The sequence below is a fragment of the Synchiropus splendidus genome, chromosome 1 (assembly GCF_027744825.2).
Source record: "Synchiropus splendidus isolate RoL2022-P1 chromosome 1, RoL_Sspl_1.0, whole genome shotgun sequence".
Taxonomy (NCBI): Eukaryota; Metazoa; Chordata; class Actinopteri; order Syngnathiformes; family Callionymidae; genus Synchiropus; species Synchiropus splendidus.
In genome coordinates this window covers 21,688,564-21,708,125 of record NC_071334.1, presented here as the reverse complement: position 1 = coordinate 21,708,125, position 19,562 = coordinate 21,688,564, and the positions used below count along the sequence as shown (strand labels likewise).

Below are 19,562 nucleotides of genomic sequence, written 5' to 3'. Positions count from 1 at the left end.
ACCATCACATAATTAGATGTATATTTAGTAATTCCATCAACAACACATGGTATTTTTTTATTGGCTCTCCTTCTCCTTCACATTCTTTAAGCAGCCAGTCAGTTAGCTCATTTGCAATGTAAATAGGATGAATCAGCGAGACAGTTCAGGCAAAGGCTTTCAAATTTACGAAGTATGGAAATTATTTTGTTGACGCATTTTTTGTTACACTGGAGAATGGAGGAGAAATTGGAGAGCAACTAACAAGTTACAAATTAACTATTGTACTTCATGATTCTCTTATATATATAATGTAAATATAAAAATGTATCCTGATCAGTCTAAAAACCTTAAACAAAATAATTTTTAAAATGTGTACCTCTCTTATGGAACAGATGTAGGCAGTTCCTCTGATGGCAATTTTTAATGGTTGAGGATATAATACGAAATAAGAAACTGTGTCTTAAAAAGTTGAAGGTGAAAGGTGGAGGAGGACTTGTAAATGTTTTAAAACCCCAGGGAAAGCCACTTTAAGATCCTTAATAGGAATGGTCAGTTTGGTTCAGGATCGGCTATCTGAGTTTTTTTCAAGAACTTGGCCAATCTGATCCACACCTCGAAGTACCCACAATTTGTTGTGCTGTTTTTAGGTGTCAGTGTTAAGCAGTACACATCCGTAAACATTATGAACAACATTTTGAGTGACATATAGAATATATCAGTGCGGTACAAACCAGTCTTCAAGGCTGCAGTGTAGGTATTAGATGTAAAAAAGGGATATCAAGCCATCCCTAATCCTTAGTGACAAAGTTATGGCCAGAAGTGTTGATAAACAGTGGACCAAAATCACAGTGGAGCTGTGCAGGAGATTTGTGATGTCCTGTGACTGTATTTAAGAAGCAATACAAACTGACGGTCTGTTGACTCTCTGTTTGCAAATAGTTAAGTTGAAATCTTTTTCTTCTCTTTGCTGCAGTCATTGTTCTTTAATCTTGATCTTGTTTTCAGCAAAATCCAGTATTTTTGGTGATGTGCCTTGGTTACAAAACAAACAAAACTGTAATGGTAGCATGGGATAGCCACAACAAAAACAATAGCAAATGTCTATTGATGAAGTTTACATTACTTTGGATGAAAAGAAAACAAAAAACTCGTTCATAAACTGCTGTCTAATTTTGCACTCCAGTGTAAATTTCTGCATCAACAGCGCATCCTATTGGACATAAGTGATCCAGTCTAGGACATGAAAGTCACTAACTGGATTATCAATAAAGATTCATTTGTTACATTAATTATAAATGATAAATTATTACTATGAAAACCAACTTGATAACAAGATTTGATTGGCCAAGAATGATCGTCAAAATGACCAACTATGGACTGCTCCTTTCTTACCAAGGGAAAGGGTGAAAAAGTGTTGCAGACCACCAGATCAGATTTATGGTATTTTGCTGGGCTGGTGCTCAATCCAGAATACAAGGACATTGGTTGCAAAAAAAAAAAAAAAAACATTATTGTTGTTGTTGCTGGGCAAGTTTGTGACTAAAATAATCTACATGATTGTTTCTTTTGTGACCAACATATGTCATGGTTGTCCAGACTTTTGAGCTCCTATAAATGAGTTTTGTGGTTGAATTATGGTTAGTGCACATGCTTGAGGAGCATAATGTTGCCTGTTCATTTAAATGTGATACATTTTCAGCAAACAAAAGAAGGCAATTTTAATTTTAATTCCCACTCAGCCTGCTCAGTGCTCTGACTGTCGGCTTCAACAAAAACCTCACTGACACATGTTATATACGCATATATATTTTCAATCAGCCTGATTCTTCTGACGTCCAAAAAGAGAAGAGCACAGAGTCTAGTCTTGATGGAAGCATCTGAGTGAAGCGCAAGCACACTCTCCAGCCAGCAGGAGGAGCTGACCGACTACACTGAGGATCTGTGGGCCAATTGTGAAAGTCTTCTCATGGTCATATCTTCAAATGTTCCGCTTCAAATAATGAATGAAAACATAGATTATATGACAGACATATTTGCAGTGAATGGCATGATAATCTACTATTTTAGTTCATTTTGCAAAGTATTTTATTCATCTGAAGTTTCATTATTTTTTCTTGTCAATCTGACTAATTTTAAAAACTGAATATATTTAATTAGTAGCAATAAATTATTGTAGTGTTTGAATCAATACTGTGGCATATGACAGGAAAGATTAAATCAGCAGCTTAGTTGAAATAACCTGCCGTTCTTCTCCTTTGTCATTAGGGGGCGCCACAAGTCAACCAAGTCAACCTCCACCTAAACCTGTGTCTTCACGTCCTTTTTTTACATGCATAAGCCTCATTGGCTCATTGTCTTCCTTTTCGTTTTCGTGCAAAGAAACAGGTGTTGATTCAATAAAAATAATTGACCAGATTATGAAATTATATTTAAAACATTTATTCATTTACACAGTACAAACCATTAGAATCAGTAATTAAATAAACACATTACAAACTATGACAATGAAGTCTCCCATATTATGCACATCAGATGCATGAGTAGAGTCCTCCAAACAGCTTCCCCATTTTAAATATAAAATTCAGCTGGAGCCAGTGAAGACAGGGGTCGCTCACTTCATGCACATGGCCAAAGCCCTCAGTATGGCCTCCCTGGGAAATACAGATAGAGGGTCAAGCATGTTTGCCTGGATAAGGAAATTGACAGTTTGAACATTGGCCTACCTCACACAGGGGATGTACGAGAGGCTGTACCTGCACCCCATCACAACTTATGTCAGATTTGTGATGCAAAAATGATGCTTCAATTCTAAACAGAGAGTGACTCACCAGGTGAAAGACAATACTTGTAAGATGCAGAATAAGAGAGCAAGTCCAAAATTCTTCCACTGGGACAAACAAGAGACACTAATAAGCTTATGTTCAGTTAAAACTCCAAAACTGACTTCATAACTCACTCACCCAAAAAGCAGCACACAGTGTCAACACCAAACACGTCTGGGTAGAGGAAGAAAACAAATTATTTACAACATGTTTCCTGACAGTCTTGGAATCTGATGAAGCGCAACACCTCATATTAGATATCAAGAATAACCACTTTAACAGAGCAATATTGTGATCGCCAAATCAAAGGTCTCAGAGCCAGGTTCAATTGCGCACTTTGTGGTTGTGAGTGTGTTCTTGTTATATAGGATTCCTCAGCACGTACAGATGATATTACGTGAGCCAGTTGTCCCCAGCAACAACAGTGTGTCTTTTAGTCTATGCATGTGGCTCACAATTGAAGGTACCTCAAACTGTTTAAATCCAGAGTTGACTGTGTGTTACTTCTCAATGAAATGATTTTGTTTCTCACAATCATGATGGTTGTAGCAAGTGCTCTGGTTTTGTCACACATCCTCTTCAGCTGCTTGACTGGTCCCATCAGGAACATTGTGCTGGAAATTGATGACATCAGTGTTTAATGGAACCATAAGTTTACAAAAAATAAATAAATTATATATATATATATATATATATATATATATATATATATATATAGTTTATGGAGTCCGCACTGACCTGCACAAGGCACAAATGTTTCCAAAAGTGTAAAAGACGATGAAAAGCGTGAGGCCAATTCTGGGCAGGAAGAGGATACATACTCCCTGCACATGACAACAAATGATTGACAGATTGAAGATTTTGCTAAGCTTAAAATAGAATACTTGACACCTCCCCAAATAAATGACCTTTTAACAATAAGCTTAATTCCTATAAATAAACAGAATACAAAATAAAATAATTTCGATGAGTCGAGCAACAGCTTATAATAGAAAACAATTAGGTTAAAAAAAGAACAACTTATTGAACTGTCCAAAAATAAAAATAAAAATACTGATAATAAAACACTGAGGTTAAGCTGATTTGTTTGGTGACCGTTTGGGGTACATTTTGCTGATGAATCTGACTAAAAGGAAAAATAAAATACGTCGCACTTTAACGTCAGGAGCACTATTGTTGACTTGTAGTGGCATGTGTTCCGGTTATTTATTTAGTTATCGTTCACTTTTTTTCCAACTTTGAATGAACACGGAAACACCAAAATCTCAGCCATCAGCGACGTCACCTCCCGACATTCCAGACTTCCAGACAAACCAGATATTCCGCTGGATCTCACCTCGGTATTTCTCGGTCTATGTGAAACAAAGGTAACGAGAATACGGGACTGAAATCTTACCAGAACCGTACACGCAGCTCCAATAATGAAACAAGCCACGAAGCCCTTCAGTCGGGTCCCCCAACTCAGCGAGGAGGCCTCGTTCACCGTCTGCTCACAAACAAGGCTTTGAAACTCAGGTCGAAGCCCTGCTGCCAGCCACTGGCCGCTTCTATTTACCTCTAAAATTGTGCGGTCGTCCCTGCGCGCCTCCTCTCCGCTCAGCACCGACTTGAGCTTGTCCATGACCCGCGACCAGAGATGGAGAGTTTGTGATGAATGTTGTAGACCTCGCAGACACAAAGTCACATGGCTGCAGGTCCGTGGGAGTGACGAGGACTCACCTGTCCAGGTGTGTATGCATGGCTGTAGGAGGGATCAAGGGAGGGGAAACTATTCTCTTGCTTGTTGTGATCAACATACAGTAGAAGAGTAAAGAAAAAGTGAAGGCTGGAGTTGAGCCACTGCTTGTCACGTAACGATGAGCGAATATCTTAAGTGTCGGTGTCAGCCAATTTCCTATTTGTGTGAATATTTAATGAAGTCAAAATGAAGGTAAATGTAAATAAAATGAGTTTTCATTACATCACAGGAGGGAAAAAGTGGTAATTAAAGTTCACGTAAGTATATTATTTATTTATACACCAGGTTATTGTTGCCTTTAATGGGGTTGCTTGGAGATGGACTCACTCTGGTTATTTGATACAGCCTTCATTCGTTTCTATTATTTAATAATATCAGTGAAAAGAACAAAAATTGAAATTCATTTCTTTATTTTCCCGACCAGTGCTCCCAGTGGGTTGCAGCCAGCTGGGCCTGCTAGGAGACAGTGGACCGATCCCCAATCCATCCCATTCAAACATAGAGACAGACAACCACTTATGTTTGACTGTCAGAGGGAACACATAAAGGACCATTTCATAAACCAATATATAACATTTATTAATAAAAATGAACACATCATGAGGTTTTCAATATATTTAATTTACAATATACAAAGCCTATAAACAGATGAACCTCCAAAGTAAGTTGCTTAAACCTGTGTGACTACAGCATCATACCAAACCAGTTTTTTTTTATGTTTGTCCACCCCTTTTTACCTTGATATTAAAGAGTGAGAAAATTATTTTACACTGTCTGGTTGTCTGTGTCATATACAAAAATGACAATTTACATCCAGGGTGGGATATTAAAGATACTATAATGATATTATGCCAACAATTATTTCCATTTTTAAATTACAAGACTGTGTGCTTGTGTCATTCCAGAATTTTAGTCTTATAAATTACTTTTATTTTGTTCCTATTGTGAGCTTTTCTGGTTGGCAGGCTGCTGGTACAAAACCCAGCAGACAGACAGGCGTGAAACAGAAGCTTCTCTCACTCAAAGTCTGTGGACGACCAAATTTTAATTAACATCTTCAGTGGTATTCAAAACCTGGACTGAGGATACATTTATTAATCAGCTACCGTTTTCGATTGACATCGATTGACCACTAGATGGCACTGTCATACACAGCAGAAACACCCGAAACAGGCACTTGAACACTCGAACTCCGTGCAAATAAAAATAAAAAAATGGCTTCAAACACACGTTGCATACAATTGAAGTCGATGCAAAAGCAAATGGTCGTCTGAATTGTTTCTCAATGGCCACAATATTTTACAGTCTTTTGATGACTTCTTCCATAACTGACTAACTGAGCTACCTCTGTGCAAAAATTGAAATGCCCCTGTAGTTGCTGATGTTCCCTTTCCTTTTTGAGTTCAGTCACTACAGTTCCTCACACTTGTGAGCCATAAATTGAAGAGGAGCTTTTTTGGTTTGGAATCAGTGCTGACCCATTGTGAACTAACAAGCCCAGACTCTCTCCTGCTGCTGTCTCTGAACATATCAGCTGGAAATTGCAAACACTAAATCCCTGATTTAACTGTAGAAAAGCGAGTATCATATTTAGAAATTCTCATCTTCTGACTCCTGTTCTATGTCTCTGTGCTTCAGAAGGCCCATTTCCATCGGAGGAGTCTTCTTCAACCTGGAGCGCACCACACTGCAGAGAGGACACAGTCAGCAGTCAGACACAAACGGTTGTTAGGCAGGATTGTGGGGCGGGTGGTCTAACTCTCACCAGCTGACAGTGCAATAAAGAAAGCTGACGATGAGCACGGCCAAGCAAAGGTGCCACGTGTAACACATTGTGACAAACATCATGTTGGTGTGATCGTCCAGATCCCACTGAGAGCCACTGGGGGGGTAGAGGACAAAACCTATCTGCAAACACAAAAAACAAACACAGGAAATCATGAGACCCTGAATGAACATTGTGAGTCAAATATGAGCATGAATTCATGGCTACACTTCCTGTTTGAGCCAACCTGCCAGAACCAGCTCCCCTGCAGCAGAGTCAAGGTGCAGCGCAGTAGCTCCAGGAGGATGTTGCCTCGGTGGAACACCTCCAGGAAAGAGACCAGAGCTGTGCCGAAGATGGCATAGAGCAGGAGCTGATGCACGTGGACGTCCAGCATACTTCGTCCATGGAGATGGTACAGGAAGAGAAAGCCTATAAAACAAGTCAAGATAAATCCAACTGTTGACAGGCCATTACAACAGCTCACATAAACATATTTCACAAATTGAAACAGAGACCACAGAGACTTCAGCCTGAGAAATTGCCGAAGACTGCCCATCATCCTCCAGCTCTGTCTCCCTTACAGAGGGCAAATGTCTGGGTTAAGGAGTCGCTCCTCTTTCTGAAGGCCCATTGCATCCTCAGTTGAAGTCAACAGCGTTCCGTCCTTACAGTAAACAGCTTGGATATTCTGCTGTCTAATTTAATTGTAATCATCTGTGCATACGAGTGAACAGACTTCAAAATGCATATTAGTGTAACATTAAACAAAGTGATACTGAAGTCCTGATGTGCGTCACAGGTTTTCAGAAGAAATCCAAGGGAGTAAACAGGAAGGGCAGGGGTGTAAACCACTAGTTGAATTGAGGAAGGAGAGTAATTACCAACTGTGTTTTCCTAAAATTAAAATAGATTTGTCGTATCCCAACGTATCTGCCGAGACAAACATCCACAGTGGAAGGAAAAACAGTTTCATTTTATTTCTCATTTTCTCATTAATTAAACCTCTGTGCGTGAGACTCAGCATACCACAAGTTCAGAGCTGCATGTATCGAAGCACGCATTCCGTGGGACAAACCAGAGGGCTAACCACAGCTGACACAGACGCAGACCCTGTTTCCCACATAAACAGGAACCCACCACTCATTGAAACACTTTCATGTTCAAGTGTATCGAGACATGGGTGAATACTATCACATTTAATGCAGCAAATCTGCCTACTTATCCAGGAAGAGCGACAGAGAAATAGAATGCAAAATGCAAAAAAAGTACAATCTGCTTTACCACCAAGGAAGTAAGATAGGAGCCCACTGGCCCGTATGATCGGATTATACGGATGTTGAAAATAGCCATTCAACAAACTGATAACATTGACCATTTGGGTGCAGCACTCCTCTGACAGACCACCCACCCATACTATTCCTGCCCAATCGCTTTGCCCCACCAAATCACTGTCCTTGTCTGGCTCTAAAATTTTTGGCAACTGACCTCATCCCCCACTTATTGTTGTACATAGTTGTTGTACTCGCTTTTTAGAGTCCCCTTTTGACTGTTACACCCATGTGGGTGTGCACACTGCTTGGAATACAGGACAATGTGAGGAAATTGTCACAATGCCGGAGAGCCTTGGCAGTATAAAAACAAACAGCACAGGTTTATCTAAATATCTGTGTAGCTCTGAAGTTACATAAGAACACTAACATGGGTGAAGCACTGTGTATTAGAACAGTTGTGAAAGAGTGGCCCTTTCACGGTGCTGTGCGCTCTCTGCATTCAAGATGTCAGAGTTTGCCAGTCAAATACATTTCAGTTGTACTGACCCAAATTGACTCGGTTAGAATTTTTTGCAATGTAATTTCAAGCTACACTGATGCAGAGATATGTGTGAAACGGAAAGAGCAATTTTCTCACCCTCATTAAAAAAGGCGAGGGCCAACATGAGTCGATCCAGAGCCAGGGGTGCAGCCTCAGTGGTGTGGATGACCAGAGTCACAGTGGCAGCCAGAGCAAAGAACAGGTACATGGTACAGTGCTGCCAGTTCATTAGGTAGATCCAGTGTTTCTCTGCAGAGTCATACAGATGAAACCCTGGCCCGCTGTCAGCAAACTGCTCTGCAATGATTCCTGTAGAAAATAACATTTTCATAAAACAGCTGATGTTGGGTTTTGTGTACCAATGCTTTATACTTTGAGCTGATTCTCACCGACAAAGGCAAAAAACAGGACGACGGAGCTCTCGATCACTTCCAGGCGTCGCTGAAAATCTCTTCCTGACAGCCGCGTGGAACCAATGCTCCTGTTCCTGCGAGAGGCGCTCAAGAGAGAAAACTTCGCAGTCCACCAGAGACCAAAGATCTGGAATAAGATTCCAGGTAGAGCGTGACCTTTAAAGCTCCCCATAATGCCTGGAATATAGGAGCAAAACACACTTATCAGATACAATTTCTCACAAAAGAGATGGCAATATTATTTGTTGTTATACTGGATTGCACAGAATGTTATTAACCAAGATCGTGTTACTGCCGACATGATGATGACTGTCAAACAGCAGTTCCAAGGAAGTAACCAAGAAATTAACAGGAAATGGTTGTGTGGTTTGGGGGGTTGCACAGCTAAAGCTTGATAAAAGCATTCAGTATTCACATGAAAAGGGGCAGCAGGTCATTTTGTTCAGCATACAATTAATTCTGCGTAAAGAATATGCAATAATAAGTTATTTGTTTGCATTGAAAAATGTTATTGGTATATCTAATAACAAGTAATTGCAATGTTTTGATGAAATTATTAACATTTGAGTGATTTGGACTGTAAATAACTGTGCTTGCTTTCTAGGGAATGAAAATCACACTGAGTTAAGTTGCCATTGTCACCAAACCAGCCAGCATTGCACAACATAAGAGTAGCAGGAGGCACAGGTTTGGTGACCACCTTTGGAGAAGTTTTATATCTGTTGTATATCTGTCGAGATTTGAAGTATGTTGTTTAAACACTTTGTTTTCTTATAAATACTGTATGTGGGATCTTGGATTTCTTACAAACATGTCTGCTCTCATGGGTGCGTGCCAAGTATGGTAGAGCTGTGTATTGGCAGCTATCTTGTGATACGATCCATACCCAAATATAGGAGCGGCGATACAATACATTCTGATACATTGTGATATTGTAAGTTTAGCAATATATTGTCATAAGAGCCAGAGCCATTTTATGGGGGGAAATCAGATAATGCTGTACAATATTATGCACATGAAATTGTTATGATGTCAGTCCTGTGAGACTTTCAATTAAATTTCGCAGGAGGAATGGGTTGCTCTTTTTATCAACAAAACAACTCCACTATACATAAAGAAAATGTTCGTTTTAAACATCTCACAAATGCAGCAGCATGCCCAGTATCTATGTAATACATTTTTATACAGCCAACATGCAATACCAGGACAATATCACATAATCAAGTATTGCTATATTTCAGCAAAAATATCGATACAATATTGCGCAATCAAGCCACAGATCGATATTTTCTAACACAGTTTTTCTAACAGTCAAATGTATCTTGAGGGACGTCAGCTTCAGGTTACTTATTGCCACTTCCTGCACGTTCTCCTTTATTAAAAAAAAAATGCTTTAGTTAACAATGCTCCAAGAGAGTATGTAAATTTGCAGATTAGATGATTTACTTCATACATGCATCTGTCTTGGAGTTGATAAATATCACCATCAATTTGCTGCCACAGTTAAAAAAATCCTGAAGGGAAATCCTGGGATTATTACTGTCGACTGGATTTAAATTGGTGATACACTTGCCTCAAGATGCCTTTCCCAGTAAACACTCTATACAAAACGATACCAGAGCTCAGGTATCAGTGCAGAATAATATCGATACATATGTATATATATATACATATGTATATCCAAATTCAGATGCTGCGATCGGATCAGACATTAAAAAATCAGTCAGCCCTCCATGGGACCTTAGACATTTGAAACGAATCATGCGTCTGTCTAAAGTGATTCAGAGATGCAAAAGCTCAAAATATCTTCATGATGTCAACTGTCACTGAGCCTCAACAAAGCCTGAAAGAGCAAGCAGACAGTGAAGAAGAGCTCTGCCTGCAAATAAGGGCGTAATCAGACAAAATTATAGGGACAGAGGTTTGAGTGAGAGTTGCTTGGGTGTGTGACCTTGGCGAGTCTGTGAAGGTGAGAAGTGCGTCCCTTCCACCTGATTGTCTTCAGTCACATCTCACCCAGAATTAATTTGGTTTTCAAGGTTTTGGCATTTTCTTTAGCATATCTCTGCTGATTTCTGTTTCCAACAACCTCCTTCGATCTTCTCCATGAGACACGATGGATTTGCTGAGGTGTGTTAGACCAAAGCAGAGCACTGTGAATAGGAATAAGCTGCTTTATTATGGAGATGGCAGCACAGATTCATCCCAACAACAAAGGGAACATTAGAATGCTACACCTTCAATACGCACAGCGCTGTTGGATATATCCAGCTCAGTCTGATGGCACTAAGCAGGGACTCATCAGCCAAAGTACACACTTCAGTCGCTATGGCAGCCAGCAGCTGTGAGGCCACTTCATTGCTTATTATTTTTCCACACACCAGGTCATGATTAGTACTACTGGGGTAGTTATCATAACACAGTTTTATTATTGGTTTTGGGTACACAATTAACTAGTAATTTAAAGAGGTAAATATGGCAAACTGTTTGCATTCTTAACTGTATCAACATGGCTAATTGGCTCTATAGTGTAAGAAGCAACTGTCATTGGTGGGATATTAGTGCTACATTACTACAGAGTTGAACTCCCCCAACTGACACATTTCTATCTAAATCTAAATTCAGAGAATGTTGACACATGGCAGTTAAGAACCAGCCATAAACTGGGATTATTAGTCTACAACATGCATTAGATGTAAATGCAGAAGGAAGATATAGGAACATGTAATCTTGAATCGTTCAATAGGGCGACATTTCCTTGCTTACCACAGTTTTCATGTCGAATCGATCAGTCATCAGGAAAGTTTTGTACAGCTTTATAAAGAGCTAAATAGGGATTTTGGTATTGATCATGAAGATTACGTGGAAAAATGCTCCAGACAAACTTAAACAAGTAAAATCTGTTGATGTCTTATGAGTGTTTTTTTTTAAGTAGCACAGTCTGGAGGTCAGTATGTGAGGCTCGCTCACAAATAATTTGACTGACAGGACCCAGTGTGTTAAATACGATGGTTTGTGTTTCCAATTTGTGCGTGCCCATCAACAGTAGGACCACTTTCACTATGTACATTAAAGAATTGGGACAAAATGTGCCCGATGCCAGCATGCATTTTTTTGCTGATGATACAATCATTTACTGCCTTCCATCATGCCGAGTTAATGTCGATGAATCCCTGCAGAAAACTTTCAATATGGCTCAGAAGAAGAAGAGGAAAGCATATATCACAACACGGATTTTGTCAGTGTGTTTTAATGTGTGTGTCCACAGGAAATCACTTCAAAAACGAAGTCACTGAAGTCACTGTGATGGCTTTCTATGCATTTTTTTAATTATTCATATATATACTGAATAGCTGTGGAAAAAATGAGAGCAGTGAATAAGCAAGCAAATGTAATAAATATAATATTTTTATTGTTTTTATTTTAAGCAAATTATGAAGTTGTAATTTGTAGTCTTTAAAATCTTAAGATGCACTTCGAGGCGTGAAGATGCAGACATTACAAATGTGGAGAGCCTCACTCAATTATTAGGAAAAAAGTGAAGACGGTGAGAGCACTAAAAACCATCATAACATCATAAGAAATGCGGGGACGGTGACGCACGTCAGACTTGTTACAAGTGAAAAAGCATGTATGGCTAAAAACTCGACTTAAGACAGACATATATCGGTCTTACCCAACAGGTTTGTCCGTTTTTTGAAGATGAAAAGTTGACGGACAAATCAAAAACGCAACACAGAAACGGATTACCAGGCAAAAAAAGAATGCTCTGTCTTCAAGTCGGGGCAAAGATTGAAGGTAAACATCGGCTCTCTTCGGAACCTCTACTTTTTTTTTCTCTTTTTCCGACTCCCAACAGTTTTGGGCACGACACACCGCCCGATCGCTGCAACTGGACAGTTGCGAGGGCTACACGTCATCAGTTCAGGCTGTGATTGGCTCAGGAATCTGTCGGTCTCAGTCACAGCTGTCCACGTGTGCACGCTCGCCCCGCCTGCTCGCGCGCATTACCGCTATCAGCAAAACCGCTGCTCGTCCACCACAGTCGGACCAGATCGGACCGGGAGACGAACCGACACAATAGTCTGGGCGTTGAGGGAGGAAAGCTGGCCAGGGCTATATTGATACCCGGGGAGAGCCGCACTGTGGGGTTCATGAGCGCCTGCACGTACACAACGGTTGGCTTCGCTAGAGTGTGACGTCACATGCTGCTATTTCACACGTGCGTGTTAGAGCAGAGATTCTTAACCAGAAGCCCGGGGCCCCTGGTTGGGCCGCGAGCGCCTCCTTGATGGCCGCTAAAAGTTTTTTTGATTTACACCTTTGGGCTGCGAGACACACACATCAGCCAAATGTAATGTTGCCCCTCACAACAGTATAAAAAACTGTTCATGAAAGCACCTGTTGAAGCAGTTTTAAAATTAATTAGCATATTAAATAGCAATACTTTCATTTACACTTTACTTAAATCTTCTTTGGAGTTCATATAAAATACATTATTATGATTTTATGATAGTTAGACTGGGTTTTATTATATTTATTTTATTCTGAATTTTAATTCATTTTTTTTCCAGTTTTCTCGACAGTTTGCATCAAAAGTATTTTCCTTGTTTTTTTTCTCTTCATTAAATTGGATGAATATGGATTGTACCTGGCTCTGCTGCTGGTTGGACTTTTCAATGACAAATAAATATCTCTGCGGTGATCATATGGTTTCATGTCATTTCACAAGGTTTTGCTTTGTTTACGTATAAGTAGATTAAATATGGTTATTAATGACAAATGAAATCAAGAGTAATGAATCAGTTCATTTCAATGGGCCCCGGGCCATTTGTTCTGGGAAAGTTAGGCCCCAAGATCAAAAAGGCTAAGAACCCCTGTGTTAGCGCACACCCTTGGTGCCAATTGCACTACTTTGCGACTTTACTAAATACAAATCTGATGATGTTAAGTTTTATTATTATTATTATTTTTGTTACTTTAGAACACATTATTTATTGACTTTGATGCTGACAATTTTGACACCTGACATGTTTACATGATCTCAATAATATTGTTTTTGTACTTTTTTTTAACAACAGACAAACAAACATTGTGTCTGCAGAATGCAGCCACTTCACCTTTTTGAAACACACAAAAAATTCCTCACTTTTTTTCTGTCAGAGAACCACACGAAAAAAAATCTTGTCTACTTGCATCTGGGATCTTGATCGTTTTGGTTATTACCCAAAAATGCATGGCTCACTTGTGAACCATGTGTTGACCTCCTCTAGCTAGGGAAGGAAAACCTGACATTCCGTCTTTCTTCATCTCATTTATTTACGCAAAGTGATTCACAAAAAATGCATGAGAACAACAAGGACTTTGCCTAACAACTGACACAGGAATTATAACGATTGTTGCTTCTCAGTCTAATCAAAAACAGTTTTTGTATCTTTTGTTAAGCAAAGTACAGTATGTTTGGTAAACTACATACTGGACTATGATAACAACAATATTAAGAACAAGAGTTGCACCGCATAAAGAAACAACAATCAAACAACTAACTACATAATAGGCCCATAGGCCACTCTCCTACCTCAACAGAGGATTGCTATGAGGACCGGATTGCTCATGCAAATGACTTGAGATGCAAATCTGAATGTGCATGTGCTAAAGATGACAAAGAGAGACAAGTCAGAGTCTGGCTCTCTTTAATTGTTGTTCATATGTCCATGTGTGACTTCACATTAAAAAGATCTTTACACAAATTACTCTTGGATAATTCAGATGCAAACAGTTTGTGGGTTCTGAAGAAGTAATAAATTTAAACATGAAACAATATTAAAAGATAGAAAAAAGTCATGCAAATAAAAAATGGCATAACATGATATATTATATAACTTATGTTTTGACAAAGTGTCACATTTCAATTTCAATAGTGACAAAATGTTACATGTTTTCATAACCCATTGTGCATAAATGGCATTTTACATGAAACAAATTGGATTCTTAAAAAAAAAGAACAATTTGTACAATCAAAAACATTTTTGGGACAATATTAAATTGAAAATATCAATGACTAATATATTAGTTAGGATGATGGGTGGACCTTTGTTGAAGGGGACACTAGGATTGGGTGATTGCCAATAATAATAATAATTCATACAAATAATTCAACAAACAGAATGGGCAATAGTCAAAGCTGATGATGTACGGGATCCACCTTACCACCAAGGCACAGACACTGTGAACTGTGAGCCGTGAACCTTGAAGGGTGCTGAACGACTCCTTCATGCTCTCTCAACCTTTTCAGGAGATGAAAGAACAAATGATTCATACATTCATTAAACTTTGTGAAGTTAATTATTTTGGCACTTTGCTGATCATGTTGCCCTAATGCCATGAGCAACTTGATGTCTGTCTATGACTCATTCTGTGGAGGCCAGAACACTGCCCTGATTTCATTCACGCACAGACTAGAGTTACAGGAGCATTCAATATTGTGAAATCTATTTAGAATTGCAACAACAATACAGAAACATTATTACGGTCTAGCATGCATGCTACACTAGCTTGGTGATGCAAGTTGAAGATCAGCATGATCCTGTAACACAAAAACTTAAACAGTGCACCGTTCTCTGTTTTTTTTTTGTTTTTTTTTTAATACAGCGAGCGGGTGTTGTAAACACCCTCACAGTAGTCCATAGATGTCCATGCAGGAAGACAGGGATTATGGGTTGGTGAAGCAGATGGGTGCATCAGGGTACTTTAATTCGAGACGAAGACCAGTAGAAGGGCATTGGCATGGACACTTTGTTACAACATGTGGGACATGTCTGTTTCTTCCACGCCCACGGCTCCATACACTGAAACACAGAGGCGGAGAAATGAACATACAGAACAGTTTACAGTCCCCGGCAATATGTACGGCCAGAGGGGATCACACATCTGCAAGGTCTTTATTAGATTTAGAGTCATTTCAACCATTGTTTTGTAACAATCTAGCATTCACGTTCACATACAATATTAACATTTCAAAAGAAAAGACTCCACTGGTCCATTTTAACATTCACTCATCTTTGGTTTTAAAAAATGAGCTGTGGTCTTGACTGTTATGGACAAAAAAAATCCTGAGTCCAGCTTGACCAAGTATAAAAGCATTCTGAGACAAGACCAAGACCTTCAAGATGTGATCCTGAGACCAGACCTGTCTTGGGGAATACAACGCGAAAGTAATTACATTAATAGTACGGCAAAATTGTAGATGAATAAATGGCATTGCACATAAACCTAAATTTAAATTAGTCCAGCCTGAATGTCTGGTCTTAACGTCCCACCGTAGTGGTGAACCAGAACATCCAGAAGCATGAACCTCTCAGCATCCTGCCAGTAAACCCAGTCACCTCCTGTCATAGAGTGATATCAGCGGTGTCTCCTCAGTGAAAGCTGGCGATGGAAGGTGTACTCCTTCTTCTCTGTAGTAACCGGGCCATCTGCAGAGAGCCTCCTCTCACCAACCAGCTTCCTGGCCTGACAAGCTTCCGCTTCACTTCCGCTGCGAGGCCGACACTTCCCTAACCCGTGAGCCGCCTTGGGTGCCCACCAAGTGGAGACATCACAAGCAGTAAGTGTCAAGAAAGTACGAGTGAACTCCATGCTTTTACAAAGGTGAGGTAAAGGTTGTCTCTTGGCCATGCGGGTAGAGGAATGAAACAAGCTGCCATCATGCCTCATGAGGACTTGCCATGCACAGAGCTTTGCACCCGAAATGCCAAGTCTTACCTCTTTGTGAAAGCAATGTGTACAGTGAAGCTCCTGAACTGCGGCACCATTCTGACACATTTCCTCATGACAGATCAGGCATAGCTTGTCATCATTCTGCAAGCAAAATTCAGGACAACCTTGAGACTCTCCTTCTGCACCAGAAAATGGCACTGAAGGTGAATCATCAACAACCAGTCTTGTCATATATGGAATTAAACAGATAGATAGATAGATAGATAGATAGATAGATAGATAGATAGATAGATAGATAGATAGATAGATAGATAGATAGATAGATAGATAGATAGATAGATAGACAGATAGATAGATGCCACTCACCATGGACAAATTCTTCCTATCATGAAGCCACAGTCTCTTCTCAAGTGACTCGGAGAGCTCTGGAATTGTGGTAATGCGTTTCTCTGACGCGGCTGTCTTGGGTCGACTGCTGTCGTCTGAAGACGCCCGACGGGCTCTCTGGTGAGGTCGGACCTCTGCCTTCTCCTCTCTGCTCTTGATGTGGCTGGGTGTTGGAGCCATTGTGTCTGCGTGTAGCCTGTTCAACTTCATGGCGTCCAACTGTGACTGTGGATCACAAAGGGCAACTATAAACAAACAATACTGCTGAATGTAATATGGAAATCTGTCACCATTTCTTGTCTGAAAATGAACTTCAGCATAAAACTCTCCTGGGACTTGTTACTTAATAGAGTTTAGCCCCACTAACGTTGTTAAGCGTTGGCAGCTTAGCCACCAGCTATGTTTAGCATTGTTGCCTCTTGACTTGGTCCAGTAGCTTCTTGGATTGACAACTCAAGTCTGATTATTTATATGTTACGTTTTGTGCAAAAAAAAAAAAAAAAAAGCCAAACAGGACAGCAAATGTAGTAAAATTGGCGTCGATTGGTTTATTGCTTCAATATATTTGAATCACATAGGAACATTGGGATGAACATGATTATGTCTAAAATTTAAAAAAAAATGTGTTTTTTTTTTTTTATTGATTTGTAGTTGACATGTTGAGCTTTATTCAGACTCTATACTTGTTATGCGTGCCTAAATGTTTATTAACATTTATATGGACAGAGTGAAACATTAAGGATTTTTTTTTTAAATTAATGATCTTAATTCTTTCTTTAATCAACTTTGGTGATAATATTAATATACAATACCCTACAATATCATACAAAATTACTGCTGTTTGCATCCTCAACAGATAATACTGTACAATTTGTGGTGAAGACTACAATATTGCCTGTTGCAGGTAAAAGCCAATTTCACAGGACTGTTATAAAACCACCAAGTCTGAAACAGAGGGTAAGAGGTGTCTATCTATACATAGAGTAAATCACCTGTTCTCTCAGAATGAGGACTGACCCATGAGTAAATATATAGTAGAATAGACGTTTGTTTAAAGCAAGAAAGAAGCATGTTTGACAGGTTTGGATTAAAAAAAAAAGGAGTTGATTTCAATATGCCATGTTCATTTTTTTTCTTCTTTGTTTGTTTTGTTTTCCTTTTTATTATTATTTGACTGTGTGTAATCATAACAGCAAAACTTCTAAAATGTACATTGTAAAATGTAATGGGGATCGTGGCCAAAATACCCACTAAGTGTCAGCTAGCGACATCCTAGTTGAAGATAAATTAGTCTCCCAACTATCACCTACTATGTTTCAACCATACGTGGTATTTTGTTAACTTGAATGTACGTTGTTATTGAGCCCCTTGTGTGCTCATATTTTTAGTGTACTGTATGGGCTCTCACTTCAGGACCCATGCTCCATTGCACTGTATAAATTGGTTTACAAGTTCATGTTTTGTTTCAGATTTTTTTTTTCATTCATATTAAATTGCATGAAATCAAATAAAAACATAAATTTATGTAAAATTGATTTTTACTATTTTTTCCCAGTTGATTTCATGCTGCTTCGCAAGGAAATCAGGTTGCAGATTCTCACCACAGTTGGGAGTGAAGCTCTTCGATCCACCCGTGTCTTGGCAGGTTTTCTGAAGCTGCGTTTCCTTTCCCGAGAATGTCCGGCCTCTGCACCATGACCCCAGTAACTACTCATCCACTTGGTGAAGTTTCCATCATCGTCGTCATCGTTGTCCATGATGATTGCTGGCAGGAGTCTGAGAGACATGCTGCACTAGTGTTTGGAGTCCAACTTAAACGACAAGACTGAGCCTTTGCAGGGAGTGAGGACAGTGATGAGCTGACCCAGTAAGCCTCTGATTGACTGGGTGACTCTGGCACGCCTGCTCTACTACACGCACAGCCTTGTTCAACTAGGTCCTCCGCTGTGCCATTTCCACAGTTGTGTTATTGCTCACAACCCCAAAAATAACCCGCACACTCTGCTCTAAGTCTATTAATAAGTGAATCCTCCCTAATCTGTTTAACGTCGCAAGTTAGAAAGCAAAAGTGGAGCTTACTGAATGAAGCACTAAAGCAACAGTCAGAAGACCAGGCAGCCGGTATTTTGGCACTGTGCGAGTGATGTGCCCACTTTCCATTACAGTGATGAGCCCGAGGGGACACAGCTGAAACTCCAATTTCCCATACTTTCCACTAGCTGAGTACGTCAAACTTGTCAATAATTATGTAGTGCAGGACGCTCATGTTACCGGTTCACTACAGGGAGTGTGCGTTTTATGTTATTTATTTTTACATGGGTCTGACCAAGGATTGGCCTCACATCATTGGTAACAATGAAGAATTTGATAAGATGCAATGTATCATGAAATGTGGCCGACCATCACGATACACTACAACATGATCAGATATGTGTTGCAAATGCACAAGTGTGATGCATTTATGACAAGAAAGGATAGCTTCACATTTTTTACACTTCAAATTTCATACACTATGTAGATAGTTCATGTAATGACCATCATATTATCTAAGAATGAATCCAAGTGCTGCTAAGTATCTTACAGCATCAGGTCTCCAAGAGGGCTGCTAATCTGTCCAGACCTTGGAGATTGGTTATCTCATAAGCTGTTGTTTTTCCACTCATGAATTGAATGGTCATCAAATTTCTTTCACTGGCAACATAGTGATGTCGTAGCACATGAGACAGCTAAGATTAATATTGAAACAGAAAAAGTATCATTTATAATATTATAATTGTAATTCTTTAATTAAAATTATCAATACTTTATTTTTGAGGAAATAACACTTGTTTGGTTATTTTGAAGATAAACATATATTACACAGAAAAACTGGTAACCAAATGAAGTGTGGTTATGAGGTGACAGTTTAATAACATAAATAA

At 39.4% G+C, this 19,562-nt stretch overlaps 3 protein-coding genes across 5 annotated transcripts; all 3 read right to left on the bottom strand.

Moving 5' to 3' along the window:
- Positions 1-2,437: 2,437 nt before the first annotated feature.
- sft2d2a (SFT2 domain containing 2a) lies at positions 2,438-4,495 on the bottom strand. Its single transcript, XM_053845254.1, has 8 exons — positions 4,360-4,495; positions 4,201-4,290; positions 3,543-3,628; positions 3,337-3,418; positions 2,943-2,978; positions 2,811-2,869; positions 2,706-2,735; positions 2,438-2,633 (listed from the first exon to the last, which is right to left on the bottom strand). The coding sequence occupies exons 1-8, from the start codon at positions 4,423-4,425 to the stop codon at positions 2,594-2,596; spliced, it is 489 nt and encodes a 162-aa protein (XP_053701229.1). The 5' UTR covers positions 4,426-4,495; the 3' UTR covers positions 2,438-2,593.
- A 1,075-nt stretch (positions 4,496-5,570) lies between these two features.
- On the bottom strand, positions 5,571-12,389 carry tmem45a (transmembrane protein 45a). Its single transcript, XM_053877837.1, has 6 exons — positions 12,212-12,389; positions 8,512-8,712; positions 8,219-8,431; positions 6,555-6,739; positions 6,308-6,450; positions 5,571-6,229 (listed from the first exon to the last, which is right to left on the bottom strand). Exons 2-6 carry the CDS (start codon positions 8,705-8,707, stop codon positions 6,133-6,135), a joined length of 834 nt encoding a protein of 277 aa, XP_053733812.1. The 5' UTR covers positions 8,708-8,712; positions 12,212-12,389; the 3' UTR covers positions 5,571-6,132.
- Positions 12,390-15,158: 2,769 nt separating this feature from the next.
- On the bottom strand, positions 15,159-18,751 carry lnp1 (leukemia NUP98 fusion partner 1). 3 transcript variants are annotated; one of them, XM_053844667.1, is made up of 5 exons: positions 18,243-18,751; positions 16,621-16,866; positions 16,300-16,395; positions 15,921-16,107; positions 15,159-15,383 (listed from the first exon to the last, which is right to left on the bottom strand). In XM_053844667.1, the coding sequence occupies exons 1-4, from the start codon at positions 18,426-18,428 to the stop codon at positions 15,940-15,942; spliced, it is 696 nt and encodes a 231-aa protein (XP_053700642.1). In that variant the 5' UTR covers positions 18,429-18,751; the 3' UTR covers positions 15,159-15,383; positions 15,921-15,939. The 3 variants fall into 3 exon arrangements, with proteins under 3 accessions (XP_053700642.1, XP_053700634.1, XP_053700652.1); XM_053844659.1 differs by having other exon boundaries at positions 15,159-16,107; XM_053844677.1 differs by lacking the exon at positions 15,921-16,107.
- Positions 18,752-19,562: the final 811 nt, after the last annotated feature.